Genomic DNA, 20,155 nt, shown 5'->3' with positions numbered 1-20,155 from the left:
AGGTCAGGAGTTTGAGACCAGCCTGACCAACAAGGTGAAACCCTGTCTCTACTAAAAAAAAGAAAAAAATATATATATTAGCTGAGTGTGGTGGCGCACACCTGTAATCCCAGCTACTCAGGAGGCTGAGACAGTAGCATCACTTGAACCTGGGAGAGAGGTTGCAGTAAGCCAATATCACGCCATTGCACTCCAGCCTGGGCAACGAGAGTGAAACTCCGTCTCAAGAAAAAAAAAAAAAGATTGATTTCAAATGCCACATTTCTGATTTTATTCAGCCAAGGTACTTTGTCTGATTGTGCCATTGAAAACACGAATGCAGTCATCAGTTTGCTCTGCCAGCCTGGAATCTCTGTTCTTTCTGTGTAGGAGGTAAATTCTCTTCTATGCCTACATTGTAGTGTAAGAATACATTTGTATGAATCAATCAGTGAGGAAGGTTAAAAGTTTAGGAATCTTTCCGAGAACAGCCTGGTTATGCTTATGTGTATAAGAATAAAATCTAAGTGCAGAATGGGGGTAGAATGCTGTGAAAGGCAATGAGGGACTGAATCCTTTCTCTTCACTTGAAGTTTGACCTGGAAGGAATGAAGATTCCGTGAAGAGCATTTTCCTTACCACAGTGACCCCATTAAAGTCCTGGATTCCCTTGTCTGTGTCATGACTGCTGGAAGAAGCAATAGCCATCAAACATTTAGAGAAAAATTCAGATGCCCTAGTCAGTCTTAATTCTGGCATAATGCCACTGGTTATTCCTCCTCATTCGGAAAACTTAGCTCTTCTTGCACTTTCATTTCTTCATTCATAAAGTGAATACGACCACCACTGAGGTCCGGGGCCAAATAGCTAACAGAAACATTATGATGAACTTTGCAGACATCCAGCCCAGAGTCAGGGAACATAGCCCTCATCTGGTTTCTCTCTTTGGTGTTGAGGGCGGTTTTCCGTTGCTGGCGACCTAGATATTGCTCAATGGTGTCATCTCTGACCTGGCACCTTCTTCATACGTTTATAAACATGCAATTTAGAGATCCTAAAAACTTTTTCTAGAGTTCTCCTGGGAAAAAAGGTAATGACAAAATCTTGACACCTCTCTACTACTTCTTCGGAGACAGAGAGAGAGAGTGTGTGTGTGTTGAGAGAGGTGGAGAACGAGGGGGAGGGGAGGGGGTCGAGAGGGAGTCGAGGAGGGATTCCAGCTCCAGTTTGGGTAAATCCAGCTCGCGTTTTGCCTGTCGCTCAACTGTGCAGGGTCCAGCGAAGGCAGAGCCCCAGCCTCACTCCCTGAGGTCTGTCCTGGGGAGACACTGCTGCTCCGGGGGGCTGACCTGGCGGGGAGTGGCCGCGCAGTCTGCTCCGGCGCCGCTTTGTGCGCGCAGCCGCTGGCCCCTCTACTCCCGGGTCTGCCCCCCGGGACACCCCCCTGCCCCGCCCAAGTCATGCAGCCCTACCTGCCTCTCCACTGTGGACCTTTGGGAACCGACTCCCCACCTCGGGGGCTCCGGCTTTGACTGTACTGGGAGCCGATAGGCGCCCTCCCCTACCCGCCCGCGCCTCTCGCGCCAGCCGGGGCCCCGGGCTCCAAAGTTGTGGGGAGGAGCGCGAGTTGGAAAGTTTGCCCGAGGGCTGATGCAGGCTTGGAGCTGGGGGCCGTGCGCTGCCCTGGGAGTGTGACCCGGCCAGCGGTGAGTTGGGGCCGGGGCAGAGGGCAGGGGTGCGGGGAGGGAGGACTCAGACGCCGAGGCCCGAGGGGGGTCCGGGAGGCGGCGCTCGGCGCGGGCTGGACTGGCCAAGGCTCTGCGTCCTTGGCTCTCCCGCGGCCGCAGGGGTGGGCTCGTTCCCCGCCGCGACCCCCCCACCCCGGGACGCTCGGGGCGCTTTTGTTGCTGGAGGTAAACAATGCCCCCGGCCGGAGGTCTCGGCCACCCGCCCGGGAGGCCCCGACACAGCGCCGGGTAGGGGGCAGCGGGGGCGACTGGGGCTCTGACCCCCGGCTGCGCTGAAAAAGGGCTGGGGGAGGGCAAGTGTGGCTTGGGGCAGATGGCTGAATGTGCCAGTGGTTCCCTGGCCCCTTTGGGGAGTCGGAGGTCCGGGCTCCTCGGGGTAAGGAGAGGCTAGAGTCTGTGCAAGTTGTGAGTGGGGAGCCCGGGCTGTCCCGTGCTCAAGGGTACCCCCTAAACAAGTTTTCTTCCTCCCTCCATATTTATATGAGAGACAGGTTGATGGGGAAACGCTTTGGCGCCTGTCTCCCCGAGAGTTGTGGGAGGACGGCTCCAGGGATGAAACGTTTGGAGTGGAGGCAGTGGTGGAATCTTGCTAGGAGTTGACTTGGAGTTGTTAAGGATCAGGGAAGAAGGGAATACGGAGTAGAGTGTGTTCTGTCAAAATGGCATTTAAGAAACTCATTTGTGAGCACCACTGGGTCGCAGGACGCGCTGGCGTTGCGATCCCATCAGTCCCCGTCTGGCGGGATCCCGGAGCGGGCCCTGAGGGTGGGAGGTGCGCGGAGCTTGGTGCTGGGGCTAGTCGTGCAGCACGTGAGGGGCCTGGTCCTCGCCCCAGGGCGAGGAGGCTGCCGCGCAATCTACCGCCCCCAGAGAGAAAATGCTCTTCCCCTCTCTGTGCTTCCCTCCTTCCCTCTCCCCCGCTCCAGTCCCCCCTCGCTCGCCCCGGGCTCTTCTCTCTCTCTCTCTCTCTCTCTCTCTCTCTCTCTCTATATATATATATATATATATATATACTCTACAAGAAGTGGTCTGGAAGGGGACTGGCCAGCGCTGGTAACCTTTCCACGTGAACGAGAAACCCACGCTGGGCATTTCTGATCCACTAAAAACTAAAGTGTCTCCAAAAGAACATTTAAATGTTCAGCCTCGGAGTCTTTCCCGCGCCCCCAACTCGTCCTTCTCCCAAATTAACCAACCTTTCTGCATACCTCTCTTAGGGTGCCTCTTCCCCTCCGCCCCGGTTCCACTCTGGGGCACTAAACGAGCTGCACAATACGTCCTAGTAATGACTGGTTTTTGAAGAAATGTTTGAAAAGTGCTTTAAGACCTTGGAGCGAGAACAGGATTAGGTACACAGACCTGGGCCGGCGGGGTGAGCCGCGCGCGCCACTGGGAAGAGCGGCGCTGTATAGCAGCAGCCCCAGGTCTCCCCTGGACCTGAGTGTGCTCGGCGTCCCCACCCCCAATATAAAGTAAAATAAAAGCAATGGTTTAATTAGGCCTCAGGATACGAAAAAATATGGAAAAGGAGCTTCTTAACCCGTTAGGGCAACGGTTATTTGGAGCATATTACGAATTTATGACTACAATTAAACCAGGGGCAGGGGTACATGTAGATAGGTACGGAAATAAGGAGATTAGTATGAGTTAATAATCAAAAGACTTAGGTGAATCAAACCGAGAATCAAAAGACTTAGGTGGTTTTTGGTGTGTTTCCCGATTTTATCGGTATTGGTCATAGGGGTCCCCCTTTTCCCCAATTAAGGGGTTTTAATTAGCTTGTCAACCTCTCTGTCTTTAAAGCTAAGTTGTAGTTTCAATCAAATTTCAGAATCAAGATATAGGGAAATGGCAGACAGTGTCATTTTCTCTTTGCAAAGATGAGGAGTCCAGGCTTACAACTCTAGGACTGCCACTTTCCATTTTAATGAGAGTTAACTATCGCTCTCCGGGCTGGTCTTCCAGAATGGATGGGTGGGAGGGTTGGGTCTCCACTGTCCCTGCCCTTTGTTTCTCTTCCTTCTCCCATCTGATTTGTCTCCCCTCCCCCACCTTCTGAGCGTCCGTATCTTTCCTTTCCTGCACACTTGATTTCCCCTCTCCCCTTGGTCTTTTAGTCTTTGGCCTTTTGATCCCAGTTGTCTTTTAATATTCTAGATTTATTACTATAGATGTCGAACCCCCTCCTCACTTTTTACTGTAAGTAATTTTTCCCCTTCCTCAGTTTTTTACTATAAAATTCTTTCCCTTCTTTCGTTTTTGGCCTTTTTTGTTTTCTTTTTGGGCATTTTCTTCCTTCTCATGCTTTTTCTTCTACTTCCTCCTAATGTGTTTTATGCCTTTCTTGTCTTCGGAAGGACCGTTCTATGTCCATTCTAACGTCTCCCTTCCCTTTTCTTGGCCCTTTCCCCCCCTTTTCCCCCTTCCTCTCTGCAGGGCAGAGGGGTGTTTTACATATGGAAGCAGCCATTGACTAAATGTGCTGGCATTCTAGTGAGTTTCCCTGAACAGCTTTTACATGTGCCGAGGGCTCTTACACTTCCTGTGGTAGAAAACTATCTAGGAACTGCAAGCAGTTGCCTGCCTACTCTTCCTTTCGAGGTAGAACTTAGTTGCTGGAGGAAACTGAGCCAGGTGCTGCCTTTTTAAAATAAATGTTCTAAATCTTGTTTTTCTCAGCCAAGTGCAAGAGCCTTTAAGTTCTGTGGAGCTGAATGAGGGGCCTATGAAATCAGTCTCTTGCAACTAGCTCTATGTGTGCAAATACCACATTTTTGGCCACTGCTGGTAGTGGAAAGAATTGAAATATGACTTTAAATTAACATGCAGCCTGGATCGTTACATCAATTAAGCATTTTTGCCCAGAGGATTTTGGGGCAATCCAGAAAAAGGACGGATATAGGTGGGAGAGGATCTTTCTGACATGTTGCTATCAATACTAGTTTTTTTGTTTGTTTGTTTTTTGTTTGTTTGTTTTTTGAGTCTCTGTCTCCCAGGCTAGAGTGCAGTGGTGTGATCTTGGCATACTGCAACCTCTGCCTCCCGGGTTCAAGCAATTCTCCTGCCTCAGCCACTGGAGTAACTGAGATTACAGGCATGTGCCACCACACCTGACTAATTTTTGTATTTTTAGTAGAGACAGGGTTTCACTGTGTTGGCCAGGCTGGTCTTGAACTCCTGACCTCAGGTGATCTGCCTGCCTCAGCCTCCCAAAATGCTTAGATTACAGACAAGAACCACCACACCCGCCAGTTCTCTACAGAAAACCCTTAGACTTTAAGAAGCCAGCTTTTCATTCTCTAAGCAAGGTAATTTTTTTTTTTTTTTTTTTTTTGAGACGGAGTCTTGCTCTGCCGCCCAGGCTGTAGTGCAGTGGCCAGATCTCAGCTCACTGCAAGCTGCGCCTCCCGGGTTTATGCCATTCTCCTGCCTCAGCCTCCCGAGTAGCTGGGATTACAGGCGCCCGCCAACTCACCCGGCTAGTTTTTTGTATTTTTAGTAGAGACGGGGTTTCGCCGTATTAGCCAGGATGGTCTCGATCTCCTGACCTTGTGATCCACCCGTCTCGGCCTCCCAAAGTGCTGGGATTACAGGCTTGAGCCACCGTGCCCGGCCGCAAGGTAATTATTTTAAAAATTTAGTTGGGTTATTATCTCCTGGCCTATAATTTTGGATCGCATACTCTGTAGTTCCCTTGTCACAAAGACATTTTAGGGGGGAAAATGTTCTATTGTTTTCCTTTTTTGTTTTTGTTTTCAGAGTCTCGCTCTGTGGCCCAGGCTGGAGTGTAGTGGTGTGATCTCAGTTCACTGCAACCTTCATCTCCTGGGTTCAAGTGATTCTCCTGCCTCGGCTTCCCAAGTAGCTAGGATTACAGGCATGCACTACCATGTCCGGCTAATTTTTGTATTTTTAGTAGAGACAGGGATTCACCATGTTGGCCAGGCTGGTCTCGAACTTCTGACTTCAAGTGATCCACCTGCCTCAGTTTCCCAAAGTGCTGGGATTATAGGCGTGAGCCACCGTGCCTGACCAAAATAATGTTCTGTTGTTGTTTGGGGGTCTTGGTGCTCTCTGGTGTAAAAATCTGTTGATTGAGTAATGTTTTACATCACAGAAATGGTTTTTTGTTTTTCCCTTCCGTGACAGTAAGAACTCACAGGATGGTGTCCATTAATTGCACATGATTCCCCTCTTGGGCCAATGATATGTGCTTAATAACAGGGTCTCCAGTCTTATTTTCTTCTCATATCATTTTATCATGAAGCTATCTCTGCAGCACTTTCATGGACTCTTGAAGACATTCCAGGTTAGAATAAAAGTAACTTTCTCATGCCTGTAATCCCAGTGTTTTGGGAGGCTGAGGCAGAAGGATCACTTGAGGCTAGGAGTTTGAGACCAGTCTGGGCAACATAGTGAGATCAATCCTCATCTCTACAAAAAATAAAAAGAACTTAGCCAGGCATGGTGGCCTGTGCTTGTAGTTGGGTGGCTGAGATGGGAGGATCACTTGAGTCTAGGAGTTTAAGGCTATAGTTAGTGATGATCACAGCACTGCACTCCAGCCTGGGCAACAGAGCAAGACCTGTCTCAAAAAAAAAAAAAAAAAAAAAACCACGAATATTGAGAAGCATTGAAATATCAATTTTTATCAGAAATGAAAAATGGAAGTAGAATTAGGGAAGAGTGTACACAGGGGAGATTTGACTGCTGGAAATATTTTAGTTCATGTGAGTATTTATTTGAAAATACACATTTTTGCTGGACATGGTGGCCCACACCTGTAGTCCCAGCACTTTAAGAGGCTCAGGAGGGCAGATGACTTGAAGCTAGGAGTTTGAGAGTGGCCTGGGCAGCATAGTGAGTCTTCACAAAAGAAAGAAAAAATTAACCTGGTGTGGTGGCACATGCCTGTAGTCCCAGCTACTTGGGAAGCTGAGGTGGGAGGATCACTTAAGCCCAGGAGGTCAAGGCTACAGTGATCCTTGATACACATGAGCGACAGAGTAAGACCCTGTTAAAAAAAAAAAAAAAAAATATATATATATATATATATATATATGCATGCACACACACACACACACAGCCACACACACATTTTTGTATGAATTGAATACTCTATGATAGAAGCACTAAAAATGGAAGTAAATCATTTAATACTGTTTACAAAAAAGAAATTAATTCCCAGAGGTCTTTGAGGTAATTACATATTTAAATGTGGACCTATTTAATGGAGTGGACTACATTCTCTTCCCCCTGCCTCCACAAATTTCAGGATAAGCTTGCTACCCTTACTCCATGAGTTCGGCTCTTGGGACAACTTAGTTTGTCACAAAAGAAGTTTATGTTTCAATAGTGGAGCCAAGAGTGATAAAAATCAGGGTCTTGCCGGAAGGAGTCCTTATTTTGTTTCTGGTTGTCTCTGATTCCTTGGCTGGGTGGTACTCAGTGATTTTCTCCCCTGCAGTTGGGTTTTTCAGGGGTCATTGGCCTCTTTCGTGATCTCGTAAAAAGGTTGTTACCATTTAAAGAGGCCACATCTTCGCAATCCATGTTGTTCATACCTTTTCTATTTCCTTGACAGGCTGTTTTTTAGGAGATAAGGTTTGAATGATAAAGATTATCTTAATTACAAGTCTGAATTTCTAAAGCACTTCAATTTAAAAATATAAAAGAATATAGGAGAGACAGAGATCAAATTGTAAACCACTTTCAAAGCAGATCCCATGACACCCTCTGGCATACCCAGATTACTTGCCTACATATATGAATTTTAATTTTTGTGGCTGATTACAATGACTAGATTATATACTCCTAATAATTTTTTAGCAGTATAATCTTGATACAAGAGAGAAAGCATGCTTTTAATGATAGTGTTGAATTTTGAGAGGTTAAAATGAATTGCTTTTTGTAATGAAAAATGCATCCTGATAAAGGTATTTGTTGACTTTTTGGAAATTCGAATTGGAATGTCTTGTTTTCTGAAAATCTTGTACAAAAAGCAGTGGTCTTTGGAGAAAATATCCTTCAGTTTTTCACAGCCAAAGACTGAATTACTGCAAGCCAAAACTTTTTTTTTTTTTTTTTTGGAAGAAGGGGAAAGCAGTAAGCTTAGATGCCAAGAATTCAAGTGAAGTATTCTCTGGCCTAGTGTTTGTATTTAGTACAGATTTATCAAAATGTTATTTTTTGTGTATTTGATGTTATCGCTAATGTCTATTTTAAAAGTCTTAAAGACAAATTACATTGACTAAATGTAGTGTGCTCTGGGAACTCTTATGTGTGTAACCTACTTAGTGCGTAAGGTGGGAACAGAACTAAAAGGAGATCTTGGTCTGGAGAATATAGCAAAGTCTGGGTTAAACTGGTTCCATAATAATGATAACTACCACTTGTTTTCTCTTTGTCTCTCTTTTTTTTTTTTTTTTGTATTTTGAAGTTGCAAATAGCCTTCTTTTTTTTTTTTTTTTTTAGCTCCTATTTATGAAACACCTATCATGCGCCAGCCCTGTGCTAAGCCTTTACACATATTATTTCATTTTATTCTCATGATAACCCAGTGAGGTCAACACTATTAGACTTTCTTTTGTATTACACACGAAGAAACATAGGTATAAAGATACCAAGAAACTTGTCACAATCTACTAATATTTATAAACTGAAAACTGAACCCAGGTCAGCCTACTTCCAACGTCCATCTTTTTACTCTGCTACCCATGTCCCCTTACACTCAACCACAGATACCACAAGGATGAAACCAATGCCACTAGGTTTTTCCTGTGGGAGCCCATTGAAACCTCAAAACTACCTCATTTTAGATGAAGGAACATGGACTCAGTTAAGTAGTTCTCTGGACACATAGCTGGTGATCACAGATTCAAACCCAGGACTTTTTGATGTGAGATCATCTCTAGACCTGAAACTAACCAGTGGGTCCCAGGATTACCTGGGTCAGATCAGTAATTTTTAAACAGATTGAACCGGGGAGGGTTCCAGTGATTCTCCTGCCTCAGCCTCCCAAGTAGCTGGGATTACAGGCATGCACTACCACGACTGGCTAATTTTGTATTTTTAGTAGAGATGGAGTTTCTCCATGTTGGTTACGCTGGTCTCAAACTCCCGACCCCAGGTGATCCGTCCGCCTCAGCCTCTCATAGTGCTGGAATTACAGGCGTGAGCCACTGTGCCTGACCGGGTTTGTTTTTTTAATCTATTTTTAATTTTTCTCAGACTTTGGGAGGCTGAGGTGGGTAGATAACCTGAGGTCGCGAATTGGAGACCAGCCTGCTCAACATGCCAAGATCGTGCCATTGCACTCCAGCCTGGGCAATAAGAGCGAAAATCCTGGCTGGGCGCGTGGCTCATGCCTGTAATCCCAGCACTTTGGGAGGCAGAGGCGGGTGGATCACGAGGTCAGGAGCTCGAGACCATCCTGGCTAACACGGTGAAACCCCATCTCTACTAAAAATACAAAAAATTAGCCAGGCGTGGTGGCAGGCACCTGTAGTCCCAGCTACTCAGGAGGCGTGGTGGCACATGCCTGTGGTCCCAGCTATTGAGGCAGCTGAGGTGGCAGGATTGCTTGAGCCCAGGAGGTTGAGGCTGTAGTGAGCTGAGTTTGCACTACCGCACTCCAGTTCAGGTGAGACCCTCTCTCAAAAAAAAAAAAAAAGAAAAGAAAAAGACTTGTGGGATCTTTTAGAAGGGATTTTAGAACCAGCAGTCTTTGAATTGAGTCAGGAGAAAGAAAAGAGGGACATTTCTGGGTTTGGGGAGTGTCCACCACAATGCCTTCCTTAGACATAGCGGGTACTCAACAGATGTATTGGACCTGTGTGTCTTATCTGTAACCTAATTTGTCAATACTGTCTCCTAAGATTTTATGCTGTTTTGGTGTGCATGTGAAAAGCTCAAAATTTGTGGATTGTTAATTGGAATGTGGTAGGAAGTGTTGGATCTCCAGGGAGGAGAGTTTCTTACGTTATACAAACCTCTTCTTCTGGTTTAACCAGCTTTACTGTCAAACAGATGATACTTCTCCCTGTATAGGGATGTGCTCAGGAAAGAGATAATTTTTAAAGTATCTACATTTGTAAAGATTGGGATTTAAGCTTTAAAACACATATAATGGCTGGGCATGCTGGTTCACACCCGCAATCCCAGCACTTTGGGAGGCCGGGAGGGTTGCTTGGGGCCAGGAGTTCAAGGTTACAGTGAGGTATGATTATGTCACTGCACTGCAACCTGGGCAACAGAGGGAGACCTGCCTCAAAAAAATAAATACATAAAAATCAATAAGATCATGCATGAAACTACAAGGGGTGTGGTTTCTAATACAGAGAAAACCCCATGCTTACCTTATTTGAGGAACTTCATCAACTTAAATCATTTGTTGAAGCAACTAAAGAAGCTTTATAGTGAATCTAAGGTTTAAAGGATACTTTAGTATTTTTTCTTTTTTTTTAATAATTTCAACTCTTCTTTTAGGTTCGGGGGTACATGTGCAGGTTTGTTACATGGGAATATTGTGTGATGCTGTGGTTTGGGGTGCAACTGCTCCTGTCACCCAGGTAGTGAACATAGTACCCAATAGTTTTTCTTTTTTTTTTTTTTGAGATGGAGTCTCGCTCTGTCACCCAGGCTGGAGTGCTGTGGTGCGATCTTGGCTCACTACAACCTCTGCTTCCCAGGTTCAAGTGATTCTCCTGCCTCAGCCTCCCGAGTAGCTGGGATTACAGGTGCCCGCCACCATGCCCAGCTAATTTTTGTATTTTTAGTAGAGACGAGGTTTCACCATGTTGGCCAGGCTGGTCTCGAACTCCTGACCTCAAGTGATCCACCTGCCTCGGCCTCCCGAAGTGCTGGGATTACAGGCATTAGCCACCATATCCAGCCAGTACTAGATAGTTTTTCAACCCTTGTCTTCATCCCTCCCTCCTTCTCTAGTAGTCCTCAGTGTCTATTATGGCCATCTTTATATCCATGAGTACCTGATAAGTGAGAGCAAAAGATATTTGGTTTTCTGTCCCTGCATTAATTCTCCTGGGATATTTTAGTACTTTCTGTGTTGACTGTATTTTCTTTTGCAGTAAACAATTCTCAGTTCCATGATTTTAATTATTAAAAAAAAATTTTAGGCCGGGAGTGGTGGCTCACGCCCGTAATCCCAGCACTTTGGGAGGCCGAGGCGGGCGGATCACGAGGTCAGGAGATTGAGACCATCCTGGCTAACATGGTGAAACCCCGTCTCTACCAAAAATTAAAAAAAAAAAAAATTTTCTTTTTGAGACAAGAGTCTCACTCTGTCGCCCAGGCTGGAGTGCGGTGGCGCGATCTCGGCTCACTGCAAGTACCGCCTCCCGGGTTCACGCCATTCTCCTGCCTCAGCCTCCGGAGTAGCTGGGACTACAGGCACCCACCACCACGCCCAGCTAATTTTTTGTATTTTTAGTAGAGACGGGGTTTCACCATGTTAGCCAGGATGGTCTCGATCTCCTGACCTCATGTTCCAACCACCTCGGCCTCCCAAAGTGCTGGGATTAGAGGCATGAGCCACCACGCTCAGCCCTGTTATTTCATTTCATTTCATTTCATTCCATTTCATTTTTTGAGATGGAGTCTCGTTCTCCAAGGCTGGAGTGCAATGGCACAATCTCCTCTCACTATAACCTCTGCCTCTCATGTTCAAGCGATTCTCCTACCTCAGCCTCTTGAGTAGTTGGGTTTATAGGTGCACACCACCATGCCCAGCTATTTTTTTTTTTTTTTTTTTTTTGAGATGGAGTTTCACTCTTGTTGCCCAAGCTGGAGTGCAATGGCACGATCTCAGCTCACTGCAGCCTCCACCTCTCAGGTTCAAGCCATTTTCCTGCCTCAGCCTCCCGAGTAGCTGGAATTATAGGTGCCCACCACCACGCCCGGCTAATTTTTTTTGTATTTTTAGTGGACACGGGGTTTCACTATGTTGGCCAGGCTGGTCTCAAACTCCTGACCTCGTGATCCGCCCACCTTGACCTCCCAAAGTGCTGGGGTTAGAGGCGTGAGCCACCGCGCCTGGCCACTATTTTAATTTTTATTATTTATTTATTTATTTATTTATTTATTTATTTTGAGACGGAGTCTGTCTCTGTCACCCATGCTGGAGTGCAGTGGCACGATCTCGGCTCACTGCAAACTCCGCCTCCCAGGCTCACGCCGTTCTCGTCCTCAGCTTGCTGAGTAGCTGGGACTATAGGTGCCCACCACCACACCTGGCTAATTTTTTGTATTTTTAGTAGAGACAGGTTTTCACCGCGTTAGCCAGGATGGTCTCAATCTCCTGACCTTGTGATCTGCCCGCCTCGGCCTCCCATAGTGCTGGGATTACAGGCGTGAGCCACCGCGTCTGGCAATATTCGTATTGTTAGGAGAGACAGAGTTTCACCGTGTTCACCAGACTGGTCTCGAACTCCTGACCTCGTGATCCACCTGCCTTGGCCTCCCAAAGTGCTGGGGTTACAGGCATAAGCCACCACACCTGGCTGCTATTTTTATTTTTATGAGATGGAGTCTGCCTATGTTGCCCAAGCTGGTCTTGAACTCCTGGCCTCAAGTTATCTTCCTGCCTCAGTCTCCTAAAATGCTGGGATCACAGGCATGAACCACCGCTCTTGGTCCTTACTTTTAAGTGGCTGGGCATGCTGGCTCACACCTGTAATCCCATTACTAGGGGAGGCCAAGGTAGGTGGATGACTTGAGCCCAGTTAAAGACCAGCCAGGGCAACATGGCGAAAACCAGTCTCTACAAAAAATACAAAAATTAGCCAGGTGTGATGGTGTGAGCCTGCAGTCCTAGCTACTTGGGGGGCTGAAGTGGGAAGATTGCTTGAGCCTGGGGAGGTCCAGGCTGTGGTGAGCTGTGATCATTCTTCTGCACTCCAACCTGGGCAACAGAATGAGATCTTGTCTCAAAAAAATAAAATAAAACAATTAGTAGTGAATATTCTATTTCAAATAGGGAAATGCATAGGAAAAAGACTCACTTCAGTGTTTTCTGTTGTTATTTCAGACCAAAACCTTGTGTGACTGAGCTCAAGAGCAGTGCATCCAGATTCTCCTCAGAAGTGAGACTTTCCAAAGGACCAATGACTCTGTTTCCTGTGCCCTTTCATTTTTTCCTACTCTGTAGCTATGTCTCGATCCCGCCATGCAAGGCCTTCCAGATTAGTCAGGAAGGAAGATGTAAACAAAAAAAAGAAAAACAGCCAACTACGAAAGACAACCAAGGGAGCCAACAAAAATGTGGCATCAGTCAAGACTTTAAGCCCTGGAAAATTAAAGCAATTAATTCAAGAAAGAGATGTTAAGAGAAAAACAGAACCTAAACCACCCATGCCAGTCAGAAGCCTTCTGACAAGAGCTGGAGCAGCACGCATGAATTCGGATAGGACTGAGGTTCTTTTTCAGAACCCAGAGTCCTTAACCTGCAATGGGTTTACAATGGCGCTACGAAGCACCTCTCTTAGCAGGCGACTCTCCCAACCCCCACTGGTCATAGCCAAATCCAAAAAGGTTCCACTTTCTAAGGGTTTAGAAAAGCAACATGATTGTGATTATAAGATACTCCCTGATTTGGGAGTAAAGCACTCAGAAAATGATTCGGTTCCAATGCAAGACACCCAAGTCCTTCCTGATATAGAGACTCTAATCAGTATGCAAAATCCCTCTTTACTTAAAGGTAAGAGCCAAGAGACAACTCAGTCTTGGTCCCAAAGAGTTGAGGATTCCAAAATCAATATCCCTACCCACAGTGGCCCTGCAGCTGAGATCCTTCCTGGGCCACTGGAAGGGACATGCTGTGATGAAGGACTATTCTCTGAAGAGACATTTAATGATACCAGTGGTTCCCCAAAAATGTTTGCTCAGGACACAGTGTGTGCTCCTTTTCCCCAAAGAGCAACCCCCAAAGTTACCTCTCAAGGAAACCCCAGCATTCAGTTAGAAGAGTTGGGTTCACGAGTAGAATCTCTTAAGTTATCTGATTCTTACCTGGATCCCATTAAAAGTGAACATAATTGCTACCCCACCTCCAGTCTTAATAAGGTTATACCTGAATTGAACCTTAGAAACTGCTTGGCTCTTGGTGGGTCTACGTCTCCTACCTCTGTAATAAAATTCCTCTTGGCAGGCTCAAAACAAGCAACCCTTGGTGCTAAACCAGATCATCAAGAGGCCTTCAAAGCTACTGCAAATCAACAGGAAGTTTCTGATACCACCTCTTTCCTAGGACAGGCCTTTGGTGCTATCCCACATCAATGGGAACTTCCTGGTGCTGACCCAGTTCATGGTGAGGCCCTGGGTGAGACCCCAGATCTATCAGAGATTCGTGGTGCTATTCCAGTCCAAGGAGAGGTCTTTGGTACTATTTTAGACCAACAGGAAACTCTTGGTATGAGTGGGAGTGTTGTCCCAGACTTGCCTGTCTTCCTTCCTGTTTCTCCAAATCCAGTTGCTACCTTTAATGCTCCTTCCAAATGGCCTGAGCCGCAAGGCGCTGTCTCATATGGACTTGCAGTCCAGGGTGCTATACAGATTTTGCCTTTGGGCTCAGGACACACTCCTCAATCATCATCAATCTCAGAGAAAAATTCATTACCTCCAGTAATGGCTATAAGCAATGTAGAAAATGAGAAGAAGGTTCATATAAGCTTCCTGCCAGCTAACACTCAGGGGTTCCCATTAGCCCCGGAGAGAGGACTCTTCCATACTTCACTGGGTGTGGCCCAACTCTCTCAGGCTGGTCCCAGCAAATCAGACAGAGGGAGCTCCCAGGTCAGTGTAACCAGCACAGTTCATGTTGTCAACACCACAGTGGTGACTATGCCAGTGCCAATGGTCAGTACCTCCTCTTCTTCCTATACCACTTTGCTACCCACTTTGGAAAAGAAGAAAAGAAAGCGATGTGGGGTCTGCGAACCCTGCCAGCAGAAGACCAACTGTGGTGAATGTACTTACTGCAAGAACAGAAAGAACAGCCATCAGATCTGTAAGAAAAGAAAATGTGAGGAGCTGAAAAAGAAACCATCTGTCGTTGTGCCTCTGGAGGTAAGCAGACAGTCAAAGGGCGGGGAGACAGCTGATACTTGGTATAGTGATCTATATGCAGAGACACCTCTAGTGTCTCTGTGTAATAGTGAATTGTTTCACTATTACATATTTTTACTTTGGTACAATGTTACTTTAAGTTATCCATACAAGAATTCCTGGACCTACCTGAAGTATGTCTTATGCAGTGATGCCTTAGCTAGCTTATTTTTAGAATTTGTCCCAGAAAACTAGAACATACAGTTTTTTCTCATTACAGGATTTGATGGAAATGTAGAGAACTTGTATGAAATGTGGTTTTGCAAAGATTTCCCCTATGCCTCTTTTGGCTAGTTGTGTGTCTTTTTTGGCAGTCACAGATTTAAAAATTAAGAGTGGAACAAATTCATTAACTCCATAGCAGCCTGAAAAACCAGAGGAATTAAACATCTTTCCTTTTCAAAGAATACAGTTGCATCCCTAATCTTGAAACTTTGCTTTGGAGATATAGCAATAATACAGCTTTTGTCTCAACTTTTGGTGAGTGATTTCTACCTGTTCTACTAACCGCATAGGGTTGTTGGGATTAAAGGAAAATGGCTTGTAAACTCAAGTAATATACAAACATTAGTTCTTATTATAGTTAATGAACCTAAGGTAGTTAAAGGATCTGTTGATTTAGAATTTATTTAAAAACTTTTGGCCGGGCGCGGTGGCTCAAGCCTGTAATCCCAGCACTTTGGGAGGCCGAGACGGGCGGATCACGAGGTCAGAAGATCGAGACCATCCTGGCTAACACAGTGAAACCCCGTCTCTAATAAAACTACAAAAAAAAAAAATAGCCGGGCGAGGTGGCCGGCGCCTGTAGTCCCAGCTGCTCGGGAGGCTGAGGCAGGAGAATGGCGTGAACCTGGGAGGCGGAGCTTGCAGTGAGCTGAGATCCGGCCACTGCACTCCAGCCTGGGCGACAGAGCAAGACTCCGTCTCAAAAAAAAAAAAACTTTTAGGGAGCTTGGTTAAAACTCAATATTGCTTTTTCGGCCTTTTGAAACACCTGTCAAATATGATGTTTTATGATTTTTAGATTACACATTAAAGTTACGTTTATTATGTCTATTATGAATGCAGGTATAGTAGAATAGACGAACTTAGAAGTATTGTAGGCCTGGTGTGGTAGCTCATGCCTGTAATCCCAACACTTTGAAAGGCCAAGGCGGGCAGATCACTTGAAGTCAGGAGTTTGGGACCAGCTTGGCCGACATGGTGAAACCCCATCTCTACTAAAAATACAAAAATTAGCTGGGTGTGGTGGCAGTTGCCTGTAATCCCAGCTACTCTGGAGACTGAGGCAGGAAAATCAGTTGAACCCAGGAGGCAGAGGTTACAGTGAGCCAAGATTCCAGCCTAGGCCACAAAGGCGAAACTCTGTCTCAAAAATAAATAAATAAATATTGTGGCCGGGCATGGTGACTTACACCTGTAATCCCAGGACTTTGGGAAGCCAAAGTGGTGGATCACTTGAGGTCAGGAGTTCGAGACCAACGTGGGGTGAAACCCCATCTCTACTAAAAGTACAAAATTAACCGGGCATAATGGTGTGCACAGGTCGTCCCAGCTACTCAGGAGGCTGAGGCAGCAGAATCACTTGAACCCAGGAGGTGGAGGTTTCAGTAAGACATGATCGCACCACTGAACTACAGCCTGGACAACAAGAGTGAAACTCCATCTCAAAAAATAAAAATGAAAAATAAATAAATAAATGAATGAATAAATAAAAATGTTGTGAGGCTGGTCACGGTGGCTCACACCCGTAATCCCAGAACTTTGGGAGACTGAGATGGACAGATGACTTGAGGCCAGGAGTTCGAGACCAGCCTGGCCAACCTGGCGAAACCCCATCTCTACTAACAATATAAAAATTAGCCAGGAGTAGTGGTGCATGCCTGTAGTCCCAGCTACTCTGGAGGCTCAGGCACAAGAATCACTTGAACCTGGGAAGCAGAGGTTGCAGCGAGTGGAGATTGCACCACTGCACTCCAGCAGGGGCAACAGGGAGAGACCCTGTCTCAAAAACAAAAAAAAAACAACAAAAAAAAACGTATTGTGAGGTTTATGCCAGGCATGGTGGCTCATGTCTGTAATCCCAGCACTTTGGGAGGGCTCAGACAGGTGGACTGCTTAAGCCAAGGAGGTTGAAATCAGCCTGGGCAACATGGCAAGACCTCATCTCTACTAAAGATACAAAACTAGCTCTGGATGATGGCACGTTCCTGTAGTCCCAACTACTTGGGAGGCTGCAGTGAGAGGATCGCCTGAGCCTGGGAAGTCAAGGCTGCAGTGAACAGTGATGGTGCCACTGCATTCTAGCCTGGGTGACAGCAATAAGACCCTGTCTCAAAAAAAAAGAAAAAAAAAGGGTTGTGAACTTAAAATTCAGTAAACTGTTTCTATTTCTTTTTTGGTTTTCATTTTCTTTTCTGAGACAGAGTCTCACTCTGTCATCCAGGCTGAAGTGCAGTGTCATAATCTCGGCTCCCAATTTCAAGCAACCTCTGCCTCCCAAGTTCAAGTGATTCTCTCTTGCTTCAGCCTCTTGCGTAGCTGGGATTACAGGCGCCCGCCACCATACCTGGCTAATTTTTGCATTTTTAATGGAGACAGGGTTTTGCCATGTTGGCCAGGCTGGTCTCCAACTCCTGACCTCAGTTGATCTGCCTGCATCAGCCTCCCAAAGTGCTGCGATTACAGGCATGAGCCACTGTTCCTGGCCTTGTATTTCACTCTTGACTTAAATTATCAGTTTAAAAATGCTGACTTTGGCTGGGTACATTGGCTCATGCCTGTAATCCCAGCACTTTGGGAGGCCAATGCAGGCAGATCACGAGGTCAGGAGATCGAGACCATCCTGATTAACACGGTGAAACTCCGTCTCTACTTAAAAATACGAAAACTTAGCCGGGCGTGGTGGCGGGCATCTGTAGTCCCAGCTACTCGGGAGGCTGAGGCAGGAGAATGGCGTGAACCCAGGAAGCGGAGCTTGCAGTGAGCCAAGATGGCACCACTGCACTCCAGCCTGGGCGACAGAGCAAGACTCCGTCTCAAAAAAAAAAAAAAAAAAAAAAAAGCTGACTTTCGCTGCTCATGGTGGCTCACGGCTGTAATCCCAGCACTTCGAGAGGCTGAGGGAAGAGGATTACTTGAGGCCAGGAGTTTGAGACCAACATAAGCAACATAGCAAGACCTCATTTAAAAAAAAAAAAAACCACATAGGTGGTCCGGGTGCGTTGACTCACGCCTGTAATCCCAGAACTTTGGGAGGCCAAGGTGGGCAGATCACCTGAGGTCAGGAGTTTGAGACCAGCCTGGCCAACATGGTAAAACCCTATCTCTACTAAAAATACAAAAATTAGCAGAGCATGGTGATGCACACCTGTAATCCCAGCTACTCAGGAGGCTGAGGCAGGAGAATCTCTTGAACTTGGAGGGGCGCGCTGCAGTGAGCCGAGATTGCGCAATTGCACTCCAGCATGGGTGACAGAGCAAGACACTGTCTCAAAAAACAAGAAACAAAAAAAACATTGCTGGGTATGTTGGCATGCATCTGTATTCCCAGTTACATGAGAGTCTGAGGTGGGAGGATAGCTTGAGCCCAAGAGTTCAAGGCTGCAGTGAGCTATGATGGCACCATTGCATTCCAGCTTCAGGGACAGAGCCTGACCCTGTCTCAATAAATAAAGAAATAACGCGGATTTTTTATTTGTCTGAGACACTGCAAATGAGAGATCAGACATTTAATAAATCATGTATTGATGAGCATTTAAAGTGTTTCTAAAATACTTTGTCAAAAAGCTTACTGAGCCTGTAATCCCAGCACTTTGAGAGGCCAAGGCATGTCAGGAGTGGTGGCTGGCAAGAGGACTGCTTGAGCCCAAGACTTTGAGATAAATAAACTGGGCAACATAGCGACATATGCCTCTACACCAAAATTTAATTTAAAGTAATTTAATTTATTTTTGAGAAAGAGTCTCGCTCTGTCGCCCAGGCTGGAGTGCAGTGGTGTGATCTCAGCTCACTTAACCTCCAACTGCCGGGTTCAAGCCATTCTCCTGCCTCAGCCTCCTGAGTAGCTGGGATTATAGGCGCCTGCCACCATGCCCAGCTAAGTTTTGTATTTTTAGTAGAGTTGAGGTTTCACCACGTTGTCCAGCCTGGTCATGAACTCCTGACTCAGGTGATCTGCCTGCCTCAGCCTCAAAGTGCTATGATTACTGCGCCTGGCTGAGTTTTGATTCTTTATAATATTTTTATTCTTTTTTTAAAGCCCTGACCATGGCAAGGACAGATTTTGAAGTTTTTAGCGAGTCCTGATAAGAATTTTTACATTTAGCTGGGATTTGGACAAAGCCGCCCGTTAAGACATTTTTAGGAGCAAAATAGAGAAAGATCTTATTTGATGCTGAGTGATGGATACACCTGGGGGACAGAGGGGATGCTTTTGCTTTGAATAGTGTTGCTAATTGCTGATTTTTGGTCTAAACTGGGGTGCTGGGACTACAGACATGAGCCATCACGCCCAGCCCCAAAATTTTAAAAAAGAAAAAATTAGCCAAGAGTGGTGGCTCATGCCTGTGGTCCCAGCTACTCGGGATGCTGAGGTGAGAAGATTGCATGAACCTGTGAAGCTGAGGTTGCAGTGAGCTATGATCGTGCCACTGCACTCCAGCCTGAGTGACATAGCAAGCAAGACCCTGTCTGAAAAAAAATAATAATAATTACCTTACTGAAATGTATAATCTTCTTTCACTCAAATCATGTCACTTCACACATGTGGTAACAGATAAAATGTGGCCAGTTACTGATGGTTTACTAAAGATATTGGTAAAGTAACATTTAGCAATATCTCTAGTAGAGAGACCTCCCTTGTAAGCTACTGGTTTGTAGCATTGCCAAATGACATCATTGTAAAAAACACTCTATCTCTAATGGATATAAACACATTTGTTCTATTCTTTCCCAAACCTGCTCTTTCTCTTGCATTACATGTTTGGTTCAGTGCCATTAACACGTGATCACCCAAAATAGAATATTCAGTGTCTTCGCCTCCTTCGTTCATCCATCTAAATTCTTTTGTTCTACAAGTTCTGAACACTACCACCTCTCCATTTTCTTGGCCACTGCTATAGTGAGGCCTGTATTTCTTTTTTTTTTTTTTTTTTTTTTTTTTTTGAGACGGAGTCTTGCTCTGTCGCCCAGGCTGGAGTGCAGTGGCGCGATCTTGGCTCCCTGCAAGCTCCGCCTCCCGGGTTCTCGCCATTCTCCTGCCTCAGCCTCCCGAGTAGCTGGAACTACAGGCGTCCGCCATCTCG

General features: G+C 45.9%; 1 protein-coding gene across 3 annotated transcripts in view; it reads left to right on the top strand.

Annotated features, from left to right (window-relative positions):
• The first annotated feature begins 1,279 nt into the window (after positions 1–1,279).
• Positions 1,280–20,155, top strand: part of TET1 (tet methylcytosine dioxygenase 1) — a 142,542-nt gene continuing 123,666 nt past the window's right edge. For 2 of the 3 annotated variants that reach the window (XM_007963255.3, XM_038009144.2), the window contains exons 1-2: positions 1,280–1,685; positions 12,775–14,810. In XM_007963255.3, coding sequence (XP_007961446.3) covers positions 12,897–14,810 — 1,914 coding nt within the window. In that variant the 5' untranslated portion in view covers positions 1,280–1,685; positions 12,775–12,896. Of the gene's footprint in view, positions 1,686–12,465; positions 14,811–20,155 lie in introns of those variants that run through there. The other variant, XM_073019084.1, reaches the window with a different exon arrangement.

Source organism: Chlorocebus sabaeus, chromosome 9, assembly GCF_047675955.1.
Source record: "Chlorocebus sabaeus isolate Y175 chromosome 9, mChlSab1.0.hap1, whole genome shotgun sequence".
NCBI lineage: Eukaryota > Metazoa > Chordata > Mammalia > Primates > Cercopithecidae > Chlorocebus > Chlorocebus sabaeus.
Note: the sequence above shows the minus strand (reverse complement) of the source record. Positions and strands in the feature narration are given on the sequence as shown.